The sequence below is a fragment of the Protobothrops mucrosquamatus genome, unplaced genomic scaffold (genome assembly GCF_001527695.2).
Source record: "Protobothrops mucrosquamatus isolate PMUCROS unplaced genomic scaffold, P.Mucros_1.0 scaffold4994, whole genome shotgun sequence".
Lineage (NCBI taxonomy): Eukaryota > Metazoa > Chordata > Lepidosauria > Squamata > Viperidae > Protobothrops > Protobothrops mucrosquamatus.
The window spans coordinates 1-27,541 of record NW_015390875.1 but is presented as its reverse complement, the minus strand read 5'-3'; the positions used below and the strand labels follow the sequence as shown (position 1 = coordinate 27,541).

Here is a 27,541-nt window from a genome sequence, read left to right as displayed (position 1 = left end):
GGTCGGTCCTCTCCCCCCTTTTGTTCAATATTTATGTAAAGCCGCTGGGGGAGATCATCCGTGGCTTTGGGGTGGATTTCCATCAGTACGCTGATGACACGCAGCTGTACATTTCCACCCCAGGCCACCCCAACGATGCCCTTGACGTGATGACCCGTTGCCTGGAGGCCGTACGGGTCTGGATGGGGAGGAACAGACTTAGGCTCAACCCTTCCAAGACCGAGTGGCTGTGGTTGCCGGCGCCTCGGCATAGTCAGCTGACTCCATCGCTGACTATAGGGGGTGAAATTTTGGCCCCCTCAGAGAGGGCACGCAACTTGGGTGTCCTCTTGGATCCACGGCTGACATTGGAAGATCATTTGTCGGCCGTGACCAGGGGGGCGTTCTATCAGGTCCGCCTGATTTACCAGTTGCGTCCATTTCTGGACCGGGACGCTTTGCGCACAGTCACTCAGGCTCTCGTCACCTCCCGCCTGGACTACTGTAATGCTCTCTACATGGGGCTCCCTTTGAGGAGCACCCGGAGACTTCAACTGGTCCAGAATGCGGCCGCGCGGGCGGTGTTGGGAGCATTTTAAATAGAGACACAGCTTCTAATATTCGGTTTTTTAATCTGGTTTTACAGGGGTTTGTATTTTTATGCTTTGTATTTGTACTGTTTTTAATACGCTGTGCACCGCCCTGAGTCCTGCGGGAGAAGGGCGGTATATAAATTAAATTAATAATAATAATAATAATAATAAATTAATGCTAATTAATGTTAATGTTAATTCTTCATGAACAATTGTCCTTTAGGGAAAAAAAAACCACAATTTTCCCATCAATCTCTTTATTATAATGGGTGGAAAAATGTGAGGAGTGACCTTACCAATTTAAGACTCAATCTCAATAGCAATAATAATAACAATAACAATAATAACAATAACAACAACAATAATAATAATAAAAGTTGGAAGGGACCTTGGAGATCATCTAGTCCAACCCCCTGCTCAGGCAGGAAACCCTATACCATTTCAGACAAATGGCTTTCCAGTCTCTTCTTAGAAACTTCCAGTGTTGGAGCATTCACCGCTTCTGGAGGCAGGTTGTTCCACTGATTAATTGTACTAACTACCAGAAAATTTCTCCTTAGTTCTAGGTTGCTTCTCTCTGGTTAGTTTCCATCCGTTGCTTCTTATCCTGCCTTCAGGTGCTTTCGAGACTAGCTTGACTCCCTCTGAGATATTGGAAGACTGCTATCATGTCCCCCCTTGTCCTTCTCTTCGTTAAACTAGACATACCCAATTCCAGCAACCGTTCCTTATATGTTTTAGCCTCCAGTCCCCTAATCATCTTTGTTGCTCTTCTCTGTACTCTTTCTGGAGTCTCAGCATCTTTTTTACATCGTGGTGACCAAAACTGATTTATAAATCTTTTGTTCCAGTCCTGTCCAAATAAATCTGGTTTCACCAGAACCACTCATAGAAGGAACACATGGAGGATGTATTAGAAGACCCTCTAAAAATGGGGGGGCTCTCTCTTTTCAACCTCTCCCCTCCCCGCCAAAAGGTCTTGCTAGGAAGCAGAATGGCTCTCGTTCTTTCAGGGGGCCTCCCTCTGACTTACCGCAGTCTGAACTGTCGGATCCTTTGTAACTTGCTAGAAATGAAAGAAAAGTGGGAAGGTCAATCTCTTGGCTGATAGGAGGAAATGAAAAAACTCAAATCTTTCTGACCCCAATTCTCTCTCTCTCTCTCTCTCTCTCTCTCTCTCTCTCTCTCTCTCTCTCTCTCTCTCTCTCTCTCACACACACACACACACACACACACACACACACACCCTCAAATACATTCAAAAGGTTTAAATCAAGCTGCTTTAGCTAAGAGACATAAGAAAGAATGCTGAATATGTATATGGACAGATTAATATTTATGTGTGTTTACATATATATGTATGGGATCCATATATGTATGTATATATGTGTGTGTATACACACACACACACACACACACTACAAATTCGAATTTGTAGTGTATCGCAGTAGCGACTTGAGCCTGCTTAACGGTCCTAGGTTGGGGCTGCAAGGCAAAAGTGATCATAATAGTAGAACTGCAATATAGCAGTTAAAAAAAAACCAAGGTGCATCAACCAGACCGGTCTGTCTGGAAAAAACAGATCATATATTCCCTTGGCTCAGCTGACAAAAGAGAGGAGGAGAGCCGGTGCCTTAGAGGTTAATAAACTGCCTAGCATGCAGGCTGCCCAGGTTTGAATCCCATAAAGGGTATGGCTAGCTGATGAGAGCTAAAAAGCTTGAAATAGCTATTCTAGTCTCCCATTTAACTCTTTAACTCTTTGTCAACAAAAAAAGAAAGAAATTCGAATTTGTAGTGTATCGCAGTGTGTATATATGACTACAAATTTGTGTTAGTGTCTCCAACTTCATTTGGACAGTTGCTATGCAATTTCTTGACAGGTTATGGGTTCAGACGTGCCCTGAAGATTTAGTAGTAAATTCCTCTGAAGTGTAAGGACAATTCAATGAGATGGTGAAAGATTTTTCATGAGCCCGAGGAAGGCTGGGGAAGATTGGCCTGTGTAGACATCATAATGTTAGCCTCCGATTGGACTAGTTCAGGCGGGCCAATGGAGGCAGGTCTTGAGTCCATTTTATGGGAAGAGTTTGATCCTGTGACCCCCGAGGACATGGACAGAATGCTGGGACGGCTGAACACCACCACATGTTTACTGGACCCGTGTCCCTCCTGGCTGGTACTGGCCTCCCGGGAGGTTACACGAGGCTGGCTCCAGGGAATCGTCAATGCTTCTTTGAGTGAGGGGTTCTTGCCGGCTGCCTTGAAAGAGGCTGTGGTGAGGCCCCTCCTCAAGAAGCCCTCCCTGGACCCGGCTACTTTGGCCAACTANGGAATATGTAAGCCTGGGAAATGGTAATCATTTGTACAGGGAGAAGGAACAGTATATGTACCATGCATTGGTAAGTCGACCATAAGAAAGGCTGAGCGCAAAAGAATTGAGGCCTTTGAACTATGGTGCTGGAGAAGACTCCTGCGAGTCCCCTGGACTGCAAGGTGATCAAACCAGTCAGTTCTAGAGGAGATCAACCCTGACTGCTCTTTAGAAGGCCAGATCCTGCAGTTCAAACTCAAGTACTTTGGCCACCTAATGAGAAGGAAGGATTCACTGGAGAAGAGCCTGATGCTGGGAAAGATTGAGGGCAATAGAAGAAAGGGACGACAGAGAACGAGGTTGCTGGATGGAATCACTGAAGCAGTAGGCGTGAGCTTAAATGGACTCCAGAAGATGGTATAGGACAGGAAGGCCTGGAGGAACGTTGTCCATGGGGTCGCGATGGGTCGGACACGACTTCGCAACTAACAACAACAATTGGTAAGTCGTTTGATAAGGTTTTAGGTGTAGCAGATTTACTACAAATATCACTATTTGCTGAGTGTGTCTTGCTTAGTCAATGAAAGGTAGGAAGTCATTTTTGCAAAGGATACATGCAAGGTCATAAGGAATTAACAGGGTGTGTGCACAAGGTCTGAAACTGAACAATGTATATATTTTGAACCACAAGGAAAGTGGTGGCAATGTGCAGACAATTTTTTCTAATGAACCAATGGGTGTGCACATATATTACACAGGAGGCTGGGTCATGCGAGGTTAAAGTATTGCAGAAAATGCCTGACCTGGCTGTAGGTGTGACTGTGAATGATTATGACAATTATTTGGATTGTGCTATGTGCAAGGAGACAAAAGATGTACCCTATCAGCAAAAGAAGTGATGGGAAATCTGAAAGGATTGTTCAGTTAGTACATGCTGATTTAATTGGCCCTCTATCTCCATTAAGGGGAGGGGCCAAATTTGTTTTCAGTTGCCATATCCACAGCTAAAAAGGAATTCATAGTATTATCAGAATTTTGTTCAGAGATAACATGGTATATACAATTATTAAAAAATTTGGATAGTGAAGTGAAAGGAGCTATACCAGTATTTGAAGATAACACAACATGTACACAAACACAACAGGGAGAGAGAATGAAAGCCAGAAGCAAGCATGTTGACATAAAATGTCAGGGAAGCAGTGAAAGAAAATGTAACAGACTTAATTTATTTTCCATCAGAAAATAATTTAGCTGACCTCATGACAAAGCCATTAAGTCAGTGGTTCTCAACCTTTTTAATGCCGCGAGGACTAAACCGGTCGTAAGTCGAGGACTAAACCGGTCGTAAGTCGAGGACTACCCAACCGGTCATAGGTCAAGGACTTTCCCTGCCCGGGAGCGCTGCGCATGCGTGGTTCCGCCCCCTGTGCCGGCCGAGGCATAGCTGGCAAGCGGCAGAGACAGAGCAGGCCGACCACCAGCTGGCCCAGCCCAAGGGAGGTAAGGCACCCGCCGGAAAGGGGGAAAAAATGGTGGACAGCCTTGCTTGGCGACCCCCGTGAAATGGTCAATCGACCCCAAATGGGGTCGCGACCCATAGGTTGAGAACCGCTGCATTAAGTAGACAAAAACACAAGGATCTAATAAAACAACTTGGTTTAAATGATGTCCAGCTATAAATTGGAGGTGTGTTAGGATATTGAATTTAGTAGCTGGAACAATAGAGTGTACAATAGGCCAGAATATACAGTTATAGTTGATTGGCTAGGGATGCTGACTCATGCATGAGGCAATCTACGCTCTGATTGGTTGCTATAAATATAAAGGGGGAGTTTCCCCTTTTCCCTCCTTTTTCTTCTGTGTGTTCTGTATACTGTTTCATTTGCCTCATGATATTCCTGTGTTTCTCGCTATCTTGCGTTTTTCTGTCTGGATGATGACAAGGACTCTTGTAAATGTGAATGATAAATATATTTATTTATATAAAAATACTACAATGCTTTGTTAGTGTCTCCGATGTCATCTGGACAGCTGTTATGCAATTCCTTGACAATACAGATGGATCCAAAGTTACTTTTTCCAATCAGTTCATACTCAGAGAGCCCTGTGGCGGGAGACCAAGAGGACATCCAGCTGGTATCCACCAACGCTCCTTTTTTCTCAAAAAGCCTCTTTTTATCACTATTTTTCCGGAGCTTCCTGATCATGTTATAGTCAAGCCTTTCCTTTCTGCCCACTTGGAAAACAGAGCAGCTTCTCAGTCAGAGGGATCTTCCACTCAGCTGGGTCTTCTCATTGTTTTGAGAATTTCTCATGCCAGATGTTTCTTCTTACAGTCTCCACTCACAAGGATAGCCTGACCCATCCTCCTCAGCTTAGTTCTTGGGGTCTCCTCATTGTTTTGTGAGTTTCTCATACCAGATGTTTCTTCTTGGGGTCTCCACTCACAAGAACAGTTTGGGCCATCCTCCTCAGCTTAGTTCTTGGTCCTCTGCAGCTTCATGAGCTGTTAATGGCATTTTGGATTCACACAAACACATTCACACGCCTCATCTGATGCTGCCTCTGATCCCTGCTCTGAGTTGGAGCTAACATGTAAAGAGGAAAAAAACACTCACTTGGTGCTGCTTTGTAGTCATTCCGATGTTTCACTGCAAAGGAAAAAAAATCAGTGAAAAAAAAAACTCCGCCAGAGATCATCCAATCTCTCCCTCTGTAGGGGAAGAGTCCCAAGAGAGTCTGTGAAAAGTCTTCACAGTTGGTGAGTCACCATCTCTCCTACCGATTAACAGACACAAAAATCTACAGATTACAAACACACCACTTGATTTTCCCCAAGAATTTTCACTGAAGTCCTTCTCTGCTGCCCTTTCACTAAAGCTTTTGAAAAAGACAGAACCATAATGCCTCTTTCCAACTCAGAANCAGAAAAAGCCCCCCAAAGGAAGAGAGTCCTCATCACCCAAAAAAGGATACTTACTGAAGAATAAAGTCCCAGCAATCACACACACCAGGACAAGACCAGCCACAACGCAGCCAATGATGAGCCCCAGGTCGGATTCTGAAACTGAATTGGGAGAAAGAGCAGATAATTGAAGGAGAATCCCAAACAATCATCCCAATTGGGGGAGGGACCTAATGAAGCCAAAGGACTGGAAATTCCCAAAATTAATGTCTAAGGGGCTCATCTTCATGTCCCTTTAATGGTAGCATGAAGACACCTTGCTAACCATTGTTAGAGGACATGTCCTCATGACGCTGCTTTCTCCTCACACCAGCCCAGCATGAAGGCAGCTGACATTTCTCTTTAACTGTTTAGCTCAAAAACAGCAGTTTGCAGTCTTGGGACTCTCAGTACTTTATAGAAACAAAAACTGGCTGAGGAAATAAAAACTGGCACGTTGGCTGATGAATTCTGGAAGTGGAAGTCCACAAGTCATAAAAGGGCCACATTTGAAGACCCCTGTTCTAGACCCTCTAGACCTGCCTTAGCCCTGAAAACCAGATGGGTGACCTTGGACTAGTCCCTCTCTCTCAGCCCAACCTGCCTCACAGGGTTGTTGTTGCGGGGAAAAATCGGAGAAGGAAGGCGGTGTTGGATATGTTCGCTGCCTTGAGTTATTTGTGAAAGCAATAAAGGCAGGATGCAAATAAATACATAAATAAAGTTAGCCTGTCCCCCTGAAGGAGAAGAAAGGATTGAATGAAGTTTTTAAGAAGAGATTGGATAAACATTTGTCTGAAATGGTATAGGGTTTCCTGCCTGAGCAGGAGGTTGGACTAGAAGACCTCCAAGGTCCCTTCCAACTCTTCTCGTCTCGTCTCGTCTCGTCTCGTCTCTCCTCTCCTCTCCTCTCCTCTCTTCTCTTCTCTTCTCTTCTGATCTGTTCCGCTTCATTCCGTTCCGTTCTATTCTACCTTTGCATTAGGAGCTTTTAAGTGCTGGGAAGGCAGCGGAATATGTGAGAATACTTTTCTATCACACGTATTCCGGGGTTGCGGGGAGGACCCCAGGAAGGCCTATAACAGTGATGGCGAACCTTTTAGAGACCGAGTGCCCAAACTGCAAACCCAAAATCCACTTATGCATCGTTGAGTGCCGGGTGGGTGTGGCCCATTGGCTGGGTGTGGCCAATTGGGTGGGCATGGCCAATTGGGTGGGCGTGTCTGTGGTGGTAATGGCAGACTGGGTGGGACTAAACAGTTCAATCAATCAATTCCAACTTTGCAAGATCTTTTTTTTCCTGCGAGAAGTTGAAATTGACTGATTGAAGCTATTTTTTTTTTTGCACACGGCAGCGGAGGCCTAAAGCGAAAAGATTTTACAAAACCCAGCTGAAGGCCTAGGACTGGGGCAATGGTGCGCGTGCCCACACAGAGGGCTCTGAGTGCCGCCTCTGGCACCTGTGCCATAGGTTCGCCACCACTGGCCTATAATGTGCCCACCACCACTACATCACTCTTTTCTCACAACTAAACATGCTTAGCTCCTTCTGTTCATTTACAGAGGATTTAGTATCCAGTTCCTGATCAGCCTTGTTGTTCTACTATGAATCTTTTCCAATTGCTCCGAATCTGTATTAATGGGTGTTGCCCCAGAACTGGGCCTTCTGCTTGAGGCTGGCTCTGCTCATAGCAGAACACCGGGAGAAAATTACCCTCATTGTTTGTAAGCTACAATTTATTTGACATAGCCTAAAATTGGTACTTTGAAAGTATTTGATGTTCTTACTCCGTCTTCTATTAAACCAGGTATCTCCCACCCAATATTTTTGCATTTTTGATTTTTGTTTCCTAAGTGAAGAACATTGCACTTGGACTCATACAGATGGAAGGAAGCAACCAAAGAGGTCATCTAGTCTAACCATCTGCTTGGTACAGGATCCATGAAACGATTCATCCAGATGTCTTTTAGTACCTCATTTGAGATTCCCATCCTTCCTGGACACTGTTTACTTTCAAGTTTTTCTTCCGTTTCTTTCAGTTCCTCTCCACCCATTCTGAATTTCACTTCCTTTTTTGAGAATATTAGCTTACCCAGCCAGTTTTATATCCTCTTCAGTTGGATAACTATTTGCTCTATCAATTCCTCCAGGTCACTAAAGGGAATTTGGAAGAACAGAGGACAAGGGGCTGATTCTTATGGCCCCCCATTTGATATCTTCATCCTGATGAGGAACCATCAACCTGCAGGGAGTTTTTTGACCCAGCTCTGCATCCCCTTTCATTGTCTGGCCATCCGACCTCCTTTTATTAGTTGAAGAGGCCTTTGACTGCCTCCAGATGTTTTTATGAGGCAAAATTTACCATAAAAAATTAGCCCCATGAAACATTCAGATGATCCTGTCATCTTTTAGAGATCCTTTGATCTGTTTTCTATCTCATTTAGATCAACCATAAAGAAAAATCTGCTGATCTAAATGTTTCACTGTAACATTGGGGAGGGGCACATCAATAAAGTGGGATCTATGTCAACCCCTCCCCTTATTTCTGGAGGGAGGGGAGAAGTTGTGGCCCGTCCAGAAATGACAAAAAATGGAATTTTGTGCTTCCAGAATTTCAGGATGAAAAAATGGAACGTTAATGATATCCAACTTCTGGAGGGCCTCTCAAATGGCCAAAACTCCAAGATGGGGTGGCAAACAAATTTAAATAAATAAATCAATAAATATTGGGTGGGTACTTCAGGGGGGAAAGTTTGAGGAGAGGAACGTCAAATTTCTCTTTCACAGAACTCAGGACTCCCAATGAATAGCAGCCATGGGGCTTATAAATTGATACTTAGTAAAGGGATAATAATAATAATGATAAAGTTGGAAGGGACCTTGGAGGTCATCTAGTCCAACCCCCTGCTCAGGAAGGAAACCCTATACCATTTCAGACAAATGGCTGTCCAGTTTCTTCTTAAAAACTTCCAGTGTTGGCGCGTTCACCGCTTCTGGAGGCAGGTTGTTCCACTGGTTAATTGTTCTAACTGTCAGGAAATTTCTCCTTAGTTCTAGGTTGCTTCTCTCTTTGGTTAGTTTCCATCCGTTGCTTCTCGTCCTGCCTTCAGGCGCTTTGGAGAATAGCTTGACTCCCTCTTCTTTGTGGCAGCCCCTGAGATATTGGAACACTGCTATCATGTCCCCCCCTCGTCCTTCTCTTTGTTAAACTAGACATACCCAATTCCAGAAACCGTTCCATATATGTTTTAGCCTCCAGTCCCCTAATCATCTTATTGTACCTGAAACATCCGCATAGAAACAAAATTTGAACATTTTTAGTACCATGGTGACGATTATCAATAAAAGATTGATATTCAGTGCTGTTCTCCCCACTACCCCCGCTATACATTCCCCTTGCCCAAATTTCCTTGGTCCCCCAAATGAGTGAGATGCAGTTCACTAAGGGTCTGTACATTTTTATTATTATTTAGAATATTTGTATTGCTGCTGCTCGCACATGGTGACTCAAGGCAGCTTACATAAATGAAAAACACCCTATAAAAAACTAAAATAAGACGAAGTATAAAAAAATATAATCCCCACCCCTCTCCCCAGCGACAATACACATTCATATTTGCTATTTAATGGGCTCCATCCCATTAAACCAGATCTTCAGTGCCTTCCGGAAGAGTGTTAGAGTGGGGGAAAGTCTAATCTCTGAGGGAATGTTGTTCCAAAGAGAGGGAGCCACCACCGAGGAGGCCCTTCTTTTGGGTCCCACCAGATGCATCTCCTTAGGGAACGGGACCAACAACATTCCACTCTAATGGGTTTGGTAGATGTGACCGTCAAGAGACGGTCCCTCAGATAACCTGGCCCCAAGCCATGAAAGGCTTCAAAGGTGGCAACCAGCACCTTGAATTGCACCCGGAAGCAAATCGGCAGCCAATGCAGCTCCCACGGGAGATGTGTCGCATGTGCACACCGAGGTCTGCACAAAACCATGTGGACTGCTGCATTTTGTACCAACTGGAGCTTCTGGATACTCTTCAGGGGCAGCCTGAATTTGTCCTTCGAGAATATGTCTTGCCATCTCCAAAGTTGGTCTCTATCCTTCTCCAGCCACTCTGGGACAAGCTGTGTGTTCTTCAGGTAGAACCAATCTATTGAAACTTCATTCTCAGCCTCTTCCCCTATATCAGGCAATACAACAGGGGTGGCTGGACTCACTTGTCCCAGCAACGGTCCTTCAACCTCACATGGAAGCTGGTAACATTCCAGACTCCAACCAAGATCCTTCCTTGAGCCCACCGCAAGGCCTTCATGGAGACCACCTCTGAGATTACATCCACCCCAACATTCTTTCTTCTGGAGGTCAGATTCTCAGTTGGCTCCTTCACTGGCCCCCTCTGTAGTTTCTTGACTAGGTCGAACTTCATGGTTTGGGCGGCTTTGTACAAGTACGTCTGTAATGACCTGCACCCCCCACAGTTATAACAGATCACTGGCCTCGTCGGCTTCTCAGCTGAGGTGGAAAAGCCTATCTCCCCATTAGCCAGCCCAGCCGGGCCTCCATTCAAGGGTGAACCATCTCTTGCCATCCATAAGGCCATCATCTCCATTAGATGTGATATTTGGTCTTCCATAGCAGTGAGCCGGGCATAGACATCTCCAATTCTCCTCACTCCGATGCCTGAGGACCAGTGGCGAATCAGTTGTGGCCTCTTTGATTTCCTCCACCACTTCTGTTGCCCTAACTCTCCTCATGAGCTCATGATACCCCTAGGTGTTCCCCTCGGCCAGGGACTTTAGCGGATTCAGTCTGGGTCTGAGAATAAAGCACCCTCCAAAAGCTGCTTCATTCTGATCCGTTCCACTTCAGCTGGCTCCATCCCCTTCCTCTCCACAATCTGACATAGCAACCTGTTCAAGTGTCTGATGTACTCAGATTGCCTTTCACTTCTCTTCTGGTACATTTGCTCAAACCAAAGCAGCAGACTAGAAACTGTTTCTGCAGGCCTGAACTCATCCGAGATAATCACGCAGTGTGAAATGCCTTTGGCTGAATCTTAAGCTTCTAATGGCTTCTGCAGCAGGACCCTTCAGACTCTCTCTGACTCTCTGCTTCTTTTGGGTGTCTGATACATCCCTTTCTTCACCCGTTCCATCCAGGCTTCGTATTCTTCTTCCCCTCTGGCACTGGTTGTATCCCCCAAAAGATACGCAGTTTCTTGTACCCAGACTCTGCACAGTGGCTGCCAATCTGGGTTTGGATGGGTGTCAAGTTTCCCATAGCTTGGGCAGAACCTGGTAACCAAGGTGCGTGTCTCCTCTTGGGTGCTCAATGTCTTCACTAAAGGCCGGGCCCATGGGGACGGGTATATCATCCTTGTCCTGATGTCCTCAATCAATTGAAAGCTTTCAACTCCACCTTTGTGTCTACCAGGTATATCTTCTGATCTGGGGCACAGGCCCTCACTGCCTGTAGAATGCACCCTTCTGGCCAAGTATCTCCAAAGATGTCAGTTGCTACACTCTGTCTCACTGTTCTGTTCCTCACACCACTTAGTGATGGTGGTGGAATCCATTTTGCTCAATTGGCTCATATCCCTGGATGGGATCACCCCCCTGTGGAGAAAAGCTAAGAGGAGATCCCAGATAAGCCCCCCCCTTGTAGCGCTACCCCCAAAAGAGCCGCAAAAGTCTTGCTCCTTCTGTCCCTTTCTCCCAGGTAACTTGCTTTTCCGTTCTCAGTCACTGATCTACCATCTCAGGGTCTCTCACTCTGATGGCCCACTCAGGCACTTCCACTCAGCCCAGTTCATGTAAGCTATCCTCCGGTGGGTCAACTTGCCTCTGCTTCCTTCGGGTGTGTCTGGCGTACTCTCTGGTCACTGAATCGCTCTCTCGCCTGGATCGGCTCTCCTCTGTAGCCTCCTGGTGCATCTGGCACCCGCTCTGGTCACTGGATCGCTCTATCGCCCCTTCTCTCTGGGTCGGCTTCACGCTCTCTCTCTGAGTCAGCTTTGCTCTCTCTCTGGATCAGCTTCGTTCTTGTTCTCTCTCTCTCCCTCTTCCTCTCTGGCCTCTATCGCCACCCACACAGTCCCACCAACCAGGGATCAGGAGGCAGGGTGGTGACAGGGCAAGTTGATCAATGCTTCCTCCTCTCTCCCTGCTCTCCCCAGCTCCTCCTCCTCCTCTTCCATTTGCTTTTGCCTCTGTTTCCACTGTCTCTTTTCCCCCTCATGCTGCTTCTCCCCTTTCTTTAGTCTTTCTCTCTCTCCCCCCCTTCTTCTCCTCTTTGTTCTCTCCTTTACCTCACATGCCTCCTCTCTTTATAGCCCCCTTTCCTTGGGCCGCCCCTTCCCCCCTAATTTCTGCTGGGTCTCCTATACAGCAGTCATCCGCTGGATGAGTGCCACCCCTGCAACCATCCCGAGTACCCTGATCACTTGGAGCTGCCTCTGAGGATGTCCCCAGCCAGTTGCCGCGGATACCAGGCCTCCAATTGAGCCCCGGGGTGCCCGCAACTGAGCTGCTCAGCCGTCCCATCGCTGGAGCACTGTGGTGATTGGGCCTGCTGTCCAGCTGACTGGCGATTTGCACCAATCAGCTGTGTGCTTGCCGTCGCTTTCCAGCCTCCAGGATGCCCCCCTAGAGCCTGGCACATCTGTGGGGTGCTGCGCAGCAATTAGGAGCCCCGGGATGCTGATGGCTGCACCACTCAGCTGCAGCCTTGGGACACCCATGCTGCTCAGCTGGCTGTGGTGATTGGCATGATCGCGTGGTCAGCACTGCTCTCCCCCATGACACTGGCATTTGGCAAAACCGCACCCCTCTTGATTTTTGTACTTTCGGAATTCTCTAAGCAAGAGAAAATGCTTCTAGTGCTCAGCATAATTGCTGCTTCTCTACTGGAGGCAGGAGACAGGGGAGAGACAGAAGCTAAGAAAGGATCAAAGGGCATTTCATCGGGATCAGCCAACTCTTGGGATGGGATTCTGTTGCTTCCTTTAAGTCAGTAGCTCCCAATTTTTTTTATAGGAAGGACTAGCTTTGGGGAAAACAATTTATTCACAGATCAGTGGCAGTGGTGGGGGAATGGTTTTGGGCACTACCTGGTTGTGTGCGTGCATGGATGAAACTTCGCTCGCTTATGTGGCCCGGTTAATAACAGCCACAGATCTGTACTGGTCTGTGGACCGAGGGGGTTGGGGAACCCTGCTTTAAATCACCTGAAGCCAATTCTATGGACTCTTCCCTGCAGCTCCACCAACCTCAAAGCAGAAAAATCCAGTGGTTTAAAACTCAAGTACGATCACATCTGAACACAACTGGGGTCAGATTTCTCTCCCAGAATCTTCCAGCCTGCCAAAGAGCCCGGCCTTTCCCTCCCTGCAGCCTCTCACCCTTCAGGGTCATTTCCAGAGGCTCCTGCAGTCCATCATGCTCCACGTGGCACCGATAGCGGCCCCTCTCTTTGGGATCGATCCGGATGCCGAGCCAATAGTGGTAGGTCCCATCCGCATTGGGGGCTATGGACCCACGGAAAGTGTCTTCGAGCCAGACCTCCCCATCCCTCATCCAGGAGGCATCGATCTCCCTTGGGTAGAAGCCGTGGATTCGGCAGACGTGCGTCTCCATCCTATCATCGGCCTCCATCTTGCTGCTCATCGTCACCACCGGGGGCTCTGCAGAAATGGCATCAGAATTAACACTGAATTTCCATATCAGCTGAATAAATTTATGTTTGATTTGTGTCTTTTTCCAAGAACTGCCGAACCAGTGTATACAATTTTGGCAAGGTAAGGGAAGGATTTAGGCTCCATAGCTATTTGCACTACAGGTAGTCCTCGAGCTATGAATGAAATGTAGCCTGCCCGTTCCATTCGTAAGTCGAGGACTTGTAGGAGTGAATCTCGTACCTTGAATGAGATCACTCTGTCCTTTCGCCCACTCATTCGCTAATCGAATGCACAGTTGGTTAAGTACACATGTGGTATCTCAGGGTGGGGAAGGCCAGGGGGGACCTAGTGATAAAACAGGCCCCCAAGGCCTCCCAGACCCACTAAGGTACCTCATGTTTCCCCGGCCCTTCCTGCCATGCTAGACTCATCTTGAAAAGATGTCTCCTTTCTGCCACGGCTTCTGCCTTTGAGGGAGAGGAGACTCGATGGAAGCTCCTGGGTGTCGTAATATCGTGCGAGTTCAGGCACCTATTCTGTTTTGCAGAGAATGGTGCCTGAACTCTCGTGAAATCATGGGCAGAGATGATGGGGAGACTTGGAAGCACCATCTGCATGCAAATGGGGGTGCTTGGAAACAGAGCAAATCATTCCATTTGCATACAGATGAAGCTTCCAATCTCTGCCTGGGTGAAAAGTATGTGAACGCCTATGCAGTGCTTGGAAATGGAGCGATTTTCTCCATTTCGAAGTGTCTCATAGGCACTCAAACACTTTTTACCCAGAGGGAGACCTTGGGCAGATTGGAAGCTCCGTCGGCAAGTGGGGTGCTTGGAAATGAAGCGATTCGTTCTGTTTCCAAGAGCCCCATTTACATGCAGACAGAGCTTCCAGTCTCTGTCAGGTTTCCGTGTGGGTAAAAAGTGTTTGAGCGTCTATGGGACATTTGGAAACAGAGAGAATGGGACTTGCTTGTAAACACTAGGGGGCGCTTATCGTGTAACTTTGAACAAGCGCTAAGTGAACGCTGATAACTCGGGGATTATCTGTACTCAGGTGACTGACAACACAGATAAACCTCCAAGTGGCCTCAACAACTCCTTAAAAGAATGCAAATGACCTGCTTTCTGCAAGGAATATATATAAATCCTTCCATTTCCCACCATCCAATCAGAGCTGAAGAAGCTTCTTGGATGAGAAGCGAAATGTCTTCAAAGGAAAACCAGAAAATCCAATTGCTCCTTTAAAAAAAAGGTATCTTATGGACACTGTGACCTGGATGACTGAGGATCTCTATAGATGTTTAGGCCTGCAACCAATATTCAGCAACATTTTTACTAATCACAAAAAAAAGATAGAACTGAAAGAATGCTTATCAGAAGCGCAAATGACACAAAACAGGGACTATAAAGGATGGTGCCAGCCATCCCAGGTAGACCAGACATAAAACAGGCCAGATGAGCTACTATTTTATTTATACTGGTTTAAGAGAATCTTGCATGTCTGAAAATACTAATTTCCCATTGAATGCATCTTCGGCTATGCACCTTACTGAGACCTGGTGTAACTTTTTAACAAGCAGCCACCAAGCTTTATATTGCTTAGGACAGCGGTCCCCAACCTTTATGGCTTGGTGTCCCAGTGGGAGGGGGGAGAAGGAATGGTTTGGAGCGAGTGGCTGGCATGTATGCACACGCAACTCCATTTGCACAAGCAGCAGAGGTGAGTGCCCACAGCTCCCGCAAATGGGGATTCGCGCAGAAGTATGAGCGCCTGCCGCTTGCGCAAGTGGAGCTTCACGCACTCACGCAAGTGCCAGCCTCCCACGCAAATGGGGATTCGTGCAGAAGTGTGAGCACCTGCCGCTTGCACAAGTGGAGCTTCATGCACCGCACAAGTGCCAGCCGCCCGCACAAATGGGGATTCGCGCACAAGTGTGAGTGCCTGCCGTTCGTACAAGTGGAGCTTCATGCATGAGTGTGAGTGGCTGCCACTCATGCTAGTACAGCTGTGCGCACACATGCTCGCACTGCTCGTGCGGCATGTTTCCAAATGGGTCACAGCCCAATAGTGGGCCGGAGCCCGGCAACTGGGAACCCTGGCTTAGGGCAACGTTTCTCAAGCTTGTCCACTTGAAGTTGTGTGGCTGGGGAATTCTGGGAGTTGAAGTCCATACATCTTCAGATTGCCAAGGTTGAGAAACAGAAACACCTCGTCTAATATAAATCCAGCACTGGATTTCTCCTCCCCCGGGATACGCACCTGCCCTCAGCAGCATCTCCTTCCTCCTATATGACAGGTACTTCTCCAGCCATTCAATGCATTCCTTCTCCAGGTAGACTTTATTTCTCTGGGACCACTGCACATTAACATCCCAATTCCTCTTGGTGATCTGGGCCTGGGGCTCAGGAGCCACCCAGCTCAGTGTCTCTTTATCAAAGGTGAGGAAGGTCCTCCCGTCGTAGCCGTATTGTGAATAACCATGTTTGCTCCCGTTTCCTGTGAACTCACAGCCATAAGTGGCCTGCCAAGTGTGAAACCCTGAGAAAAAAAATCACAAAAGAGGTAAGGAAGGGCTTGAGTAGCTCCTCCCCAGAAACCTCCACAAAAGAGGTTGTCCACCAAAGGTAGACAACCACAACTTCAGGANATTTTATTTAGGGACGATTTTAAGTATAATTTTAATTGGAACACAGCCTCTAATATTTGGTTTTTAATTTGGTTTTAGAAGGGTTTTATTTTTGTATATTGTTATTGTATCTGTTTTTAATATGCTGTGCACCGCCCTGAGTCCTGCGGGAGAAGGGCGGTATAGAAATTAAAATAATAAATAAAATAAATAAATAAATAAATAGAAACAAAAACTGGCTGAGGAAAAAAAAACTGGCACGTTGGCTGATGAATTCTGGGAGTGGAAGTCCACAAGTCATAAAAGGGCCACATTTGAAGACCCCTGTTCTAGACCCTCTAGACCTGCCTTAGCCCTGAAAACCAGATGGGTGACCTTGGACTAGTCCCTCTCTCTCAGCCCAACCTGCCTCACAGGGTTGTTGTTGCGGGGAAAAATCGGAGAAGGAAGGCGGTGTTGGATATGTTCGCTGCCTTGAGTTATTTGTGAAAGCAATAAAGGCAGGATGCAAATAAATACATAAATAAAGTTAGCCTGTCCCCCTGAAGGAGAAGAAAGGATTGAATGAAGTTTTTAAGAAGAGATTGGATAAACATTTGTCTGAAATGGTATAGGGTTTCCTGCCTGAGCAGGAGGTTGAACTAGAAGACCTCCAAGGTCCCTTCCTACTCTTCTCTTCTCTTCTCTTCTCTTCTCTTCTGATCTGTTCCGCTTCATTCCGTTCCGTTCTATTCTGCCTTTGCATTAGGAGCTTTTAAGTGCTGGGAAGGCAGCGGAATATGTGAGAATACTTTTCTATCACACGTATTCCGGGGTTGCGGGGAGGACCCCAGGAAGGTCTATATAATGTGCCCACCACCACTACATCACTCTTTTCTCACAATTAAACATGCTTAGCTCCTTCTATTCATTTACAGAGGATTTAGTATCCAGTTCCTGATCAGCCTTGTTGTTCTACTATGAATCTTTTCCAATTGCTCCGAATCTGTATTAATGGGTGTTGCCCAAGAACTGAGGCTGGCTCTGCTCATAGCAGAACACGGGGAGAAAATTACCCTCATTGTTTGTAAGCTATAGTTTATTTGACATAGCCTAAAATTGGTCCTTTGAAGGTATTTGATGTTCTTACTCCGTCTTCTATTAAACCAGGTATCTCCCACCCAATATTTTTGCACTTTTGATTTTTGTTTCCTAAGTGAAGAACATTGCACTTGGACTCATACAGATGGAAGGAAGCAACCAAAGAGGTCATCTAGTCTAACCATCTGCTTGGTACAGGATCCATGAAAGGATTCAGCCAGATGTCTTTTAGTACCTCATTTGAGATTCCCATCCTTCCTGGACACTGTTTACTTTCAAATTTTTCTTCCGTTTCTTTCTGTTCCTCTCCACCCATTCTGAATTTCACTTCCTTTTTTGAGAATATTAGCTAACTCGGCCAGTTTTATATCCTCTTCAGTTGGATAACTATTTGCTCTATCAATTCCTCCAGGTCACTAAAGGGAATTTGGAAGAACAGAGGGCAAGGGCCCCCCATTTGATATCTTCATCCTGATGAGGAACCATCAACCTGCAGGGGGATTTTTGAGCCAGTTCTGCATCCCCCTTCATTGTCCGGCCATCTGGCCTCCTTTTATTAGTTGAAGAGGCCTTTGACTGCCTCCAGATGGAGTTTATGAGGCAAAATGCCTGATTTACCATAAAAAATTTAGCCCCATGAAACATTCAGATGATCCTGTCATCTTTTAGAGATCCTTTGATCTGTTTTCTATCTCATTTAGATCAACCATAAAGAAAAATCTGCTGATCTAAATGTTTCACTGTAACATCAATAAAGTGGGATCTATGTCAACCCCTCCCTTATTTCTGGAGGGAGGGGAGGAGTTGTGGCCCGTCCAGAAATGACAAAAAATGAAATTTTGTGCTTCCAGAATTTCAGGATGAAAAAATGGAACGTAATGATATCCAACTTCTGGAGGGCCTCTCAAATGGCCAAAACTCCGAGATAGGGTAGCAAACAAATTTAAATAAATAAATCAATAAATATTGGGTGGGTACTTCAGGGGGGAAAGTTTGAGGAGGGGAACGTCAAATTTCTCTTTCACAGAACTCAGGACTCCCAATGAATAGCAGCTATGGGGCTTGTGAATTGATACTTAGTAAAGGGATAATAATGATAATGATAAAGTTGGAAGGGACCTTGGAGGTCATCTAGTCCAACCCCCTGCTCAGGCAGGAAACCCTATACCATTTTGGACAAATGGCTGTCCAGTTTCTTCTTAAAAAAAAATAAAATAAAATAAAATAAAATAAAATAAAATAAAATAAAATAAAATAAAATAAAATAAAATAAAATAAATAAAATAAAATAAAATAAAATAAAATAAAATAAAATAAAATAATAATAATAATAATAATAATAATAATAATAATAATAATAATGTTGGAAGGGACCTTGGAGGTCATCTAGTCCATCCCCTTGCTCAGGCAGGAAACCCTATACCATTTCAGACAAATGGCTGTCCAGTCTCTTCTTGAAAATTTCCAGTGTTGGAGCATTCACCGCTTCTGGAGGCAGGTTGTTCCACTGGTTAATTGTTCTAACTGTCAGGAAGTTTCTCCTTAGTTCTAGGTTGCTTCTCTCTTTGGTTAGTTTCCACCCGTTGCTTCTCGTCCTGCCTTTAGGCGCTTTGGAGAATAGCTTGACTCCCTTTTCTTTGTGGCAGCCCCTGAGATATTGGAACACTGCTATCATGTCCCCCCTCGTCCTTCTCTTCATTAAACTAGACATACCCAATTCCAGCAACCGTTCCATATATGTTTTAGCCTCCAGTCCCCTAATCATCTTATTGTACCTGAAACATCCGCATAGAAACAAAATTTGAACATTTTTAGTACCATGGTGACGATTATCAATAAAAGATTGATATTCGGTGTTGTTCTCCCCACTACCCCCGCTATACACTCCCCTTGCCCAAATTTCCTTGGTCCCCCAAATGAGTGAGATGCAGTTCACTAAGGGTCTGTACATTTTTTTTATTATTTAGAAGATTTGTATTGCCGCTGCTCGCACATGACGACTCAATGCAGCTTACATAAATGAAAAACACCCTATAAAAAATTAAAATAAGATGAAGTATAAAATAATAAAATCCCCACCCCTCTCCCCAGTGACAACACACATTCATATTAGCTATTTAATGGGCTCCAACCCATTAAACCAGATCTTCAGCGCCTTCCGGAAGAGTGTTAGAGTGGGGCAAGTCTAATCTCTGAGGGAAGGTTGTTCCAAAGAGAGGGAGCCACCACCGAGGAGGCCCTTCTTTTGGGTCCCGCCAGATGCATCTCCTTAGGGAACGGGACCAACAACATTCCACTCTAATGGGTTTGGTAGATGTGACCGTCAAGAGACGGTCCCTCAGATAACCTGGCCCCAAGCCATGAAAGGCTTCAAAGGTGGAAACCAGCACCTTGAATTGCACCCGGAAGCAAATCGGCAGCCAATGCAGCTCCCACGGGAGATGTGTCGCATGTGCACACCGAGGTCTGCACAAAACCATGTGGACTGCTACATTTTGTACCAACTGGAGCTTCTGGATACTCTTCAGGGGCAGCCTGAATTTGTCCTTCGAGAACATGCGTTGTCACCTCCAAAGTTGGTCTCTATCCCTCTGGGATAATAATAATAATAATAATAATAATAATAATAATAATAATAATAATAATGATGATGATGATGATGATGATGATGATGATGATGATGATGATGATGATGATGATGATGATGATGATGTTGGAAGGGACCTTGGAGGTCATCGAGTCCAACCCCCTGCTCAGGCAGGAAATCCTATACCAGTTCGGATAAATGGCTGTCCAGTCTCTTCTTAAAAACTTTCAGTGTTGGAGCATTCACCTCTTCTGGAGGCAGGTTGTTCCACTGGTTAATTGTTCTAATTGTCAGGAAGTTTCTCCTTGGTTCTAGGTTGCTTCTCTCCTTGATTAGTTTCCATCCATGGCTTCTTGTCCTGCTTTCAGGCGCTTTGGAAAATAGGTTGACTCCCTCTTCTTTGTGGCAGCCCCTGAGATATTGGAATACTGCTATCATGTCCCCCCTCGTCCTTCTCTTCATTAAACTAGACATACCCAATTCCAGCAACCGTTCCTTATATGTTTTAGCCTCCAGTCCCCTAATCATCTTTGTTGCTCTTCTCTGTACTCTTTCTAGAGTCTCAACATCTTCTTTACATCGTGGCGACCAAAACTGGATGCAGTATTCCAAGTGTGGCCTTACCAAGGCATTGTAAAGTGGTATTAACACTTCACATAATCTTGATTCTATCCCTCTATTGATGCAGCCTAGCACTGTGTTGGCTTTTTTGGCAGCCGCAGCACACGGCTGGCTCCTATTTAAGTGATTGTCCACTAGGACTCCGAGGTCCCTCTCATAGTTAGTACTATTGAGCAAGGATAAGCTGTGTGTTCTTCAGGTAGAACCAATCTATTGAAACTTCATCCTCAGTCTCTTCCCCTATATCGGGCAATACAACAGGGGTGGCTGGACTCACTTGTCCCAACAAAGGTCCTTCAACCTCACAGGAAAGCTGGTAACATTCCAGACTCCAACCACGATCCTTCCTCAAGCCCACTGGGCCCTCTGTAGTTTCTTGACTAGGCGAACCTAATGGTTTGGGAGGCTTTGTACAAGTACGTCTGTAGTAGCCTGCACCCCCACAGTTATAACAGATCACTGGCCTCCCCGGCTTCTCAGCTGAGGTGGAAAAGCCTATCTCCCCATTAGCCAGCCCAGCTGTGATGAGCCAGGGCACAGCACAGAGGCAATGCAGTCAGCTGGCAATTCAAACAGTTCTTTTATTGCTCCAAATTTTCCCCAAATGCTCCCACGTTTGCTAGCAAGCCTCCAGCAAAATAACACACACACCCCTTCAGCCGACTCTGGCTGAAAGTAGGTTCAAATACAGTCTGATTAGCATAAGAAAGTACTCAAGGCCATAGAGATAACAAGGAAGAAAACATAAATTTAACAAGTCTGTTTGAATCCTAGCTTGCCTGAGCAGTTTTCAAAAGAGAGAATCCGAAATACAGTCCAAGGTCTTTAAACATTCAAGTAACGTGGCCAGTCAATCCAATAGTTCGAGTTTCCAGGTTTCCAAACAGAAGTCACAGAACAAGAGATCAGCAACAATACACAACACTCCAAGAATCAGTGTTTGTTCCCGACAAATGCCCCTCCCCACAGCGTCTCCTTAAATCTCAATCTCCAGGTGTTCCTTGTGGAGAAGGGCGGGTTGCTCTCCTCCCAATTGAGCCTGCCTGCATCGTTCCTTCCTTCTCTCCATTCTCCGTGCTCTAGGATCAGGTGGGGGTGGCCCTTGCTCATCGCCTGAACTCTGCTTCTCCTGTTCCTCCTGTTCCAATCCTGAAGGGCTCTGGCCTGTCTCGGCCTGCTCTTCCCCACATTCCTCTGAAGCCACAGACACCTCTCCCTCGGCCCTCCATAGGGTCCCATTCCAGTTGATTTTCCTCCGCAGATTCATGCTCAGACAGAGACATGACACCAGCCGGGCCTCCATTCAAGAGTGAACCACCTCTTGCCATCCACAAGGCCATCGTCTCCATTAGATGTGATATTTGGTCTTCCATAGCAGTGAGCCAGGGATAGTCATCTCCAATTCTCCTCACTCTGATGCCTGGGGACCAGTCTGGTGGCGAATCAGCTATGGCCTCTTTGATTTCCTCCACCACTTCTGTTGCCCTAACTCTCCTTATGAGCTCATGATACTCCTAGGTGTTCCCCTCGGCCAGAGACTTTAGCGGATTCAGTCTGGGTCTGAGAATAAAGCACCCCCCAAAAGCTGCTTCATTCTGGCCCGTTCCACTTCAGCTGGCTCCATCTCCTTCCTCTCCACAATCTGACATAGCAACCTGTTCAAGTGTCTGTTGTACTCAGATTGCCTTTCACTTCTCTTCTTGTACATTTGCTCAAACCAAAGCAGCAGACTAGAAACTGTTTCTGCAGGCCCGAACTCATCCTGCAGTAAACAGAGATAATCACGCAGTGTGAAATGCCTTTGGCTGAATGTTAAGCTTCTAATGGCTTCTGCAGCAGGACCCTTCAGACTCTTTCTGACTCTCTGCTTCTTTTGGGTGTCTGATACATCCCTTTCTTCACCCGTTCCATCCAGGCTTCGTATTCTTCTTCCCCTCTGGCACTGGTTGTATCCCCCAAAAGATACGCAGTTTCTTGTACCCAGACTCTGCACAGTGGCTGCCAATCTGGGTTTGGATGGGTGTCAAGTTTCCCATAGCTTGGGCAGAACCTGGTAACCAAGGTGCGTGTCTCCTCTTGGGTGCTCAATGTCTTCGCTAAAGGCCGGGCCCATGGGGATGGGTGTATCATCCTTGTCCTGATGTCCTCAATCAGTTGAAAGCTTTCAACTCCAAAGCACTCTGGGATCCTTCTCTTCCACTCCAATAGCACATAAGAGTGGGAAGAGTCCTAGTCCACCTTTGTGTCTACCAGGTATATCCTCTGATCTGGGGCACGGGCCCTCACTGCCTGTAGAATGCACTCTTCTGGGCAAGTATCTCCAAAGATGTCAGTTTTTACACTCTGTCTCACTGTTCTGTTCCTCACACCACTTAGTGATGGTGGTGGAGTCCATTTTGCTCAATTGGCTCATGTCCCTGGATGTGATCACCCCCCTGTGGAGAAAAGCTAGAAGGAGATCCCAGATAAGCCCCCCCTTGTAGCACTACCCCCAAAAGAGCCGGAAAAGTCTTGCTTCTTCTGTCCCTTTCTCCCAGGTAACTTGCTTTTCCGTTCTCAGTCACTGATCTACCATCTCAGGGTCTCTCGCTCTGATGGCCCACTCAGGCACTTCCACTCACTCAGCTCAGTTCACCTAAGCTGTCCTCTGGTGGGTCAACTTGCCTCTGCTTCCGTCAGGTGTGTCTGGTGTACTCTCTGGTCACTGGATCGCTCTCTCGCCTGGATTGGTTCTCTTCTGCAGTCTCCTGGTACATCTGGCACCCGCTCTGGTCACTGGATTGCTCTATCACCCCTTCTCTCTGGGTCGGCTTCGCTCTCTCTCTCTCTGGATCAGCTTCGTTCTTGTTCTCCCTCTCTCCCTCTTCCTCTCTGACTTCTATCGCCGCCCACACAGTCCCACCAACCAGGGATCAGGAGGCAGGGTGGTGACAGGGCAAGTTGATCAATGCTTCCTCCTCTCTCCCTGCTCTCCCCAGCTCCTCCTCCTCCACCTCTTCCATTTGCTTTTGCCTCCGTCTCCACTGTCTCTTTTCCCCCTCATGCTGCTTCTCCCCTTTCTTTAGTCTTTCTCTCTCCCCCCCTTCTTCTCCTCTTTGTTCTCTCCTTAACCTCACATGCCTCCTTTCTTTATAGCCCCCTTTCCCTGGGCTGCCCCTTCCCCCCTAATTTCCACTTGGTCTCCTATATAGCAGTCATCTGCTGGATGAGTGCCACCCGTGCAACCATCCCGAGTACCCTGGTCACTTGGAGCCGCCTCCGAGGATGTCCCCAACCAATTGCCACAGATCCCAGGCCTCCAATTGAGCCCCGGGGTGCCTGCAACTGAGCTGCTCAGCCGTCCCATTGCTGGAGCGCCGTGGCGATTGGGCCTGCTGTCCAGCTGACTGGCAATTTGCACCAATCAGCTGCATGCTTGCCATCACTTTCCAGCCTCCAGGATGCCCCCCTAGAGCCTGACACATCCGTGGGGTACTCCACAGCAATTAGGAGCCCTGGGATGCCGATGGCTGCACCACTCAGCTGCAGCCTTGGGACACCCATGCTGCTCAGCTGGTTGTGCTGACTGGCGAGATCGCGTGGTCAGCACTGCTCTCCCCCACGACACTGGCATTTGGCAAAACCGCACCCCTCTTGATTTTTGTACTTTTGGAATTCTCTAAGCAAGAGAAAATGCTTCTAGCGCTCAGCATAATTGTTGCTTCTCTACTGGAGGCAGGAGACAGGGGAGAGACAGAAGCTAAGAAAAGATCGAAGGGCATTTCATCAGGATCAGCCAACTCTTGGGATGGGATTCTGTTGCTTCCTTTAAATCAGCAGCCCCCAATCTTTTTGATAGGAAGGACTAGCTTTGGAGGAAACAATTTTTTCACAGATCAGTGGCAGTAGTGGGGGAATGGTTTTGGGCACTACCTGGTTGTGTGCATGCATGAATGAAACTTCGCTTGCTTATGTGGCCCGGTTAATAACAGCCACAGACCTGTACCGGTCCATGGACCGGGTGGGGTTGGGGAACCCTGCTTTAAATCACCTGAAGCCAATTCTATGGACTCTTCCCTGCAGCTCCACCAACCTCAAAACAGAAAAATCCAGTGGTTTAAAACTCAAGTACGATCACATCTGAACACAACTGGGGTCAGATTTCTCTCCCAGAATCCTCCAGCCTGCCAAAGAGCCCGGCATTTCCCTCCCTGCAGCCTCTCACCCTTCAGGGTAATTTCCAGAGGCTCCTGCAGTCCATCATGCTCCACGTGGCACCGATAGCGGCCCCTCTCTTTGGGATCGATCCGGATGCCGAGCCAATAGTGGTAGGTCCCATCTGCATTGGGGGCTATGGACCCATGGAAGGTGTCTTCGAGCCAGACCTCCCCATCCCTCGTCCAGGAGGCATCGATCTCCCTTGGGTAGAAGCCGTGGATTCGGCAGACGTGCGTCTCCATCCTATCATCAGCCTCCATCTTGCTGCTCATCGTCACCACCGGGGGCTCTGCAGAAATGGCATCAGAATTAACACTGAATTTCCATATCAGCTGAATAGATTTATGTTTGATTTGTGTCTTTTTCCAAGAACTGCCGAACCAGTGTATACAATTTTGGCAAGGGAAGGGAAGGATTTAGGCTCCATAGCCATTTGCACTACAGGTAGTCCTCGAGCTATGAATGAAATGTAACCTGCCCGTTTCATTCGTAACTCAAGGACTCGTAGGAGTGAATCTCGTACCTTGAATGAGATCACTCTCTCCTTTTGCCCACTCATTCGCTAATCGAATGCACAGTTGGTTAAGTACACATGTGGTATCTCAGGGTGGGGAAGGCCAGGGGGGACCTAGTGATAAAACAGGCCCCCAAGGCCTCCCAGACCCACTAAGGTACCTCATGTTTCCCCGGCCCTTCCTGCCATGCCAGACTCATCTTGAAAAGATGTCTCCTTTCTGCCACGGCTTCTGCCTTTGAGGGAGAGGAGACTCGATGGAAGCTCCTGGGTGTCGTAATATCGTGCGAGTTCAGGCACCTATTCTGTTTTGCAGAGAATGGTGCCTGAACTCTCGTGAAATCATGGACAGAGATGATGGGGAGACTTGGAAGCACCGTCTGCATGCAAATGGGGGTGCTTGGAAACAGAGCAAATCATTCCATTTGCATACAGATGAAGCTTCCAGTCTCTGCCTGGGTGAAAAGTATGTGAACGCCTATGCGGTGCTTGGAAATAGAGCGATTTTCTCCATTTCGAAGTGTCTCATAGGCACTCAAACACTTTTTACCCGGAGGGAGACCTTGGGCAGATTGGAAGCTCTGTCGGCAAGTGGGATGCTTGGAAATGAAGCGATTCGTTCTGTTTCCAAGAGCCCCATTTACATGCAGACAGAGCTTCCAGTCTCTGTCAGGTTTCCGTGCGGGTAAAAAGTGTTTGAGCGTCTATGGGACATTTGGAAACAGAGAGAATGGGACTTGCTTGTAAACACTAGGGGGCGCTTATCGTGTAACTTTGAACAAGCGCTAAGTGAACGCTGATAACTCGGGGATTATCTGTACTCAGGTGACTGACAACACAGATAAACCTCCAAGTGGCCTCAACAACTCCTTATAAGAATGCAAATGACCTGCTTTCTGCAAGGAATATATATAAATCCTTCCATTTCCCACCATCCAATCAGAGCTGAAGAAGCTTCTTGGATGAGAAGCGAAATGTCTTCAAAGGAAAACCAGAAAATCCAATTGCTCCTTTAAAAAAAAGGTATCTTATGGACACTGTGACCTGGATGACTGAGGATCTCTATAGATGTTTAGGCCTGCAACCAATATTCAGCAACATTTTTACTAATCACAAAAAAGACAGAACTGAAAGAATGCTTATCAGACGTGCAAATGACACAAAACAGGGACTATAAAGAGAGTGCCAGCCATCCCAGGTAGACCAGACATAAAACAGGCCAGATGAGCTACTATTTTATTTATACTGGTTTAAGAGAATCTTGCATGTCTGAAAATACTAATTTCCCATTGAATGCATCTTCGGCTATGCACCTTACTGAGACCTGGTGTAACTTTTTAACAAGCGGCCACCAAGCTTTATATTGCTTAGGACAGTGGTCCCCAACCTTTATGGCTTGGTGTCCCAGTGGGAGGGGGGAGAAGGAATGGTTTGGAGCGAGTGGCTGGCATGTATGCACACGCAACTCCATTTGCACAAGCAGCAGAGGTGAGTGCCCACAGCTCCCGCAAATGGGGATTCGCGCAGAAGTATGAGCGCCTGCCGCTTGCGCAAGTGGAGCTTCACGCACTCACGCAAGTGCCAGCCTCCCACGCAAATGGGGATTCGTGCAGAAGTGTGAGCACCTGCCGCTTGCACAAGTGGAGCTTCATGCACCGCACAAGTGCCAGCCGCCCGCGCAAATGGGGATTTGCGCACAAGTGTGAGTGCCTGCCATTCGTACAAGTGGAGCTTCATGCATGAGTGTGAGTGGCTGCCACTCATGCTAGTAGAGCTGCGCGCACACATGCTCACACCGCTTGTGCAGCATGTTTCCAAATGGGTCACAGCCCAATAGTGGGCCGGGGCCCGGCAACTGGGACCCCTGGCTTAGGGCATTTCTCAAGCTTGTCCACTTGAAGTTGTGAGGCTGGGGAATTCTGGGAGTCGAAGTCCATACATCTTCAGATTGCCAAGGTTGAGAAACAGAAACACCTCATCTAATATAAATCCAGCACTGGATTTCTCCTCCCCCGGGATACGCACCTGCCCTCAGCAGCATCTCCTTCCTCCTATATGACAGGTACTTCTCCAGCCATTCAATGCATTCCTTCTCCAGGTAGACTTTATTTCTCCGGGACCACTGCACATTAACATCCCAATTCCTCTTGGTGATCTGGGCCTGGGGCTCAGGAGCCACCCAGCTCAGTGTCTCTTTATCAAAGGTGAGGAATGTCCTCCCGTCGTAGCCGTATTGTGAATAACCATGTTTGCTCCCGTTTCCTGTGAACTCACAGCCATAAGTGGCCTGCCAAGTGTGAAACCCTGAGAAAAAAAATCACAAAAGAGGTAAGGAAGGGCTTGAGTAGCTCCTCCCCAGAAACCTCCACAAAAGAGGTTGTCCACCAAAGGTAGACAACCACAACTTCAGGA

General features: G+C 46.9%; 2 protein-coding genes across 2 annotated transcripts in view; both read right to left on the bottom strand.

Moving 5' to 3' along the window:
- LOC107299474 (major histocompatibility complex class I-related gene protein) overlaps positions 1 to 19,031 on the bottom strand; it is a 21,806-nt gene extending 2,775 nt beyond the window's left edge. Inside the window, exons 1-6 of the mRNA XM_029286784.1 lie at positions 18,986 to 19,031; positions 15,764 to 16,042; positions 13,226 to 13,507; positions 5,867 to 5,953; positions 5,505 to 5,537; positions 1,606 to 1,638 (exon numbers count right to left, since the gene is read on the bottom strand). Coding sequence (XP_029142617.1) covers positions 1,606 to 1,638; positions 5,505 to 5,537; positions 5,867 to 5,953; positions 13,226 to 13,507; positions 15,764 to 16,042; positions 18,986 to 19,031 — 760 coding nt within the window. The remainder of the gene's footprint in view (positions 1 to 1,605; positions 1,639 to 5,504; positions 5,538 to 5,866; positions 5,954 to 13,225; positions 13,508 to 15,763; positions 16,043 to 18,985) is intronic.
- A 4,935-nt stretch (positions 19,032 to 23,966) lies between these two features.
- LOC107299473 (major histocompatibility complex class I-related gene protein-like) lies at positions 23,967 to 27,433 on the bottom strand (the record flags this gene model as incomplete). The annotated part of the gene is made up of 3 exons (XM_015828828.1): positions 23,967 to 24,076; positions 24,623 to 24,904; positions 27,155 to 27,433. Coding segments are annotated over 3 exons (671 nt in total), but the record flags the coding sequence as incomplete, so codon positions are not given.
- Between the last annotated feature and the right edge of the window lie 108 nt (positions 27,434 to 27,541).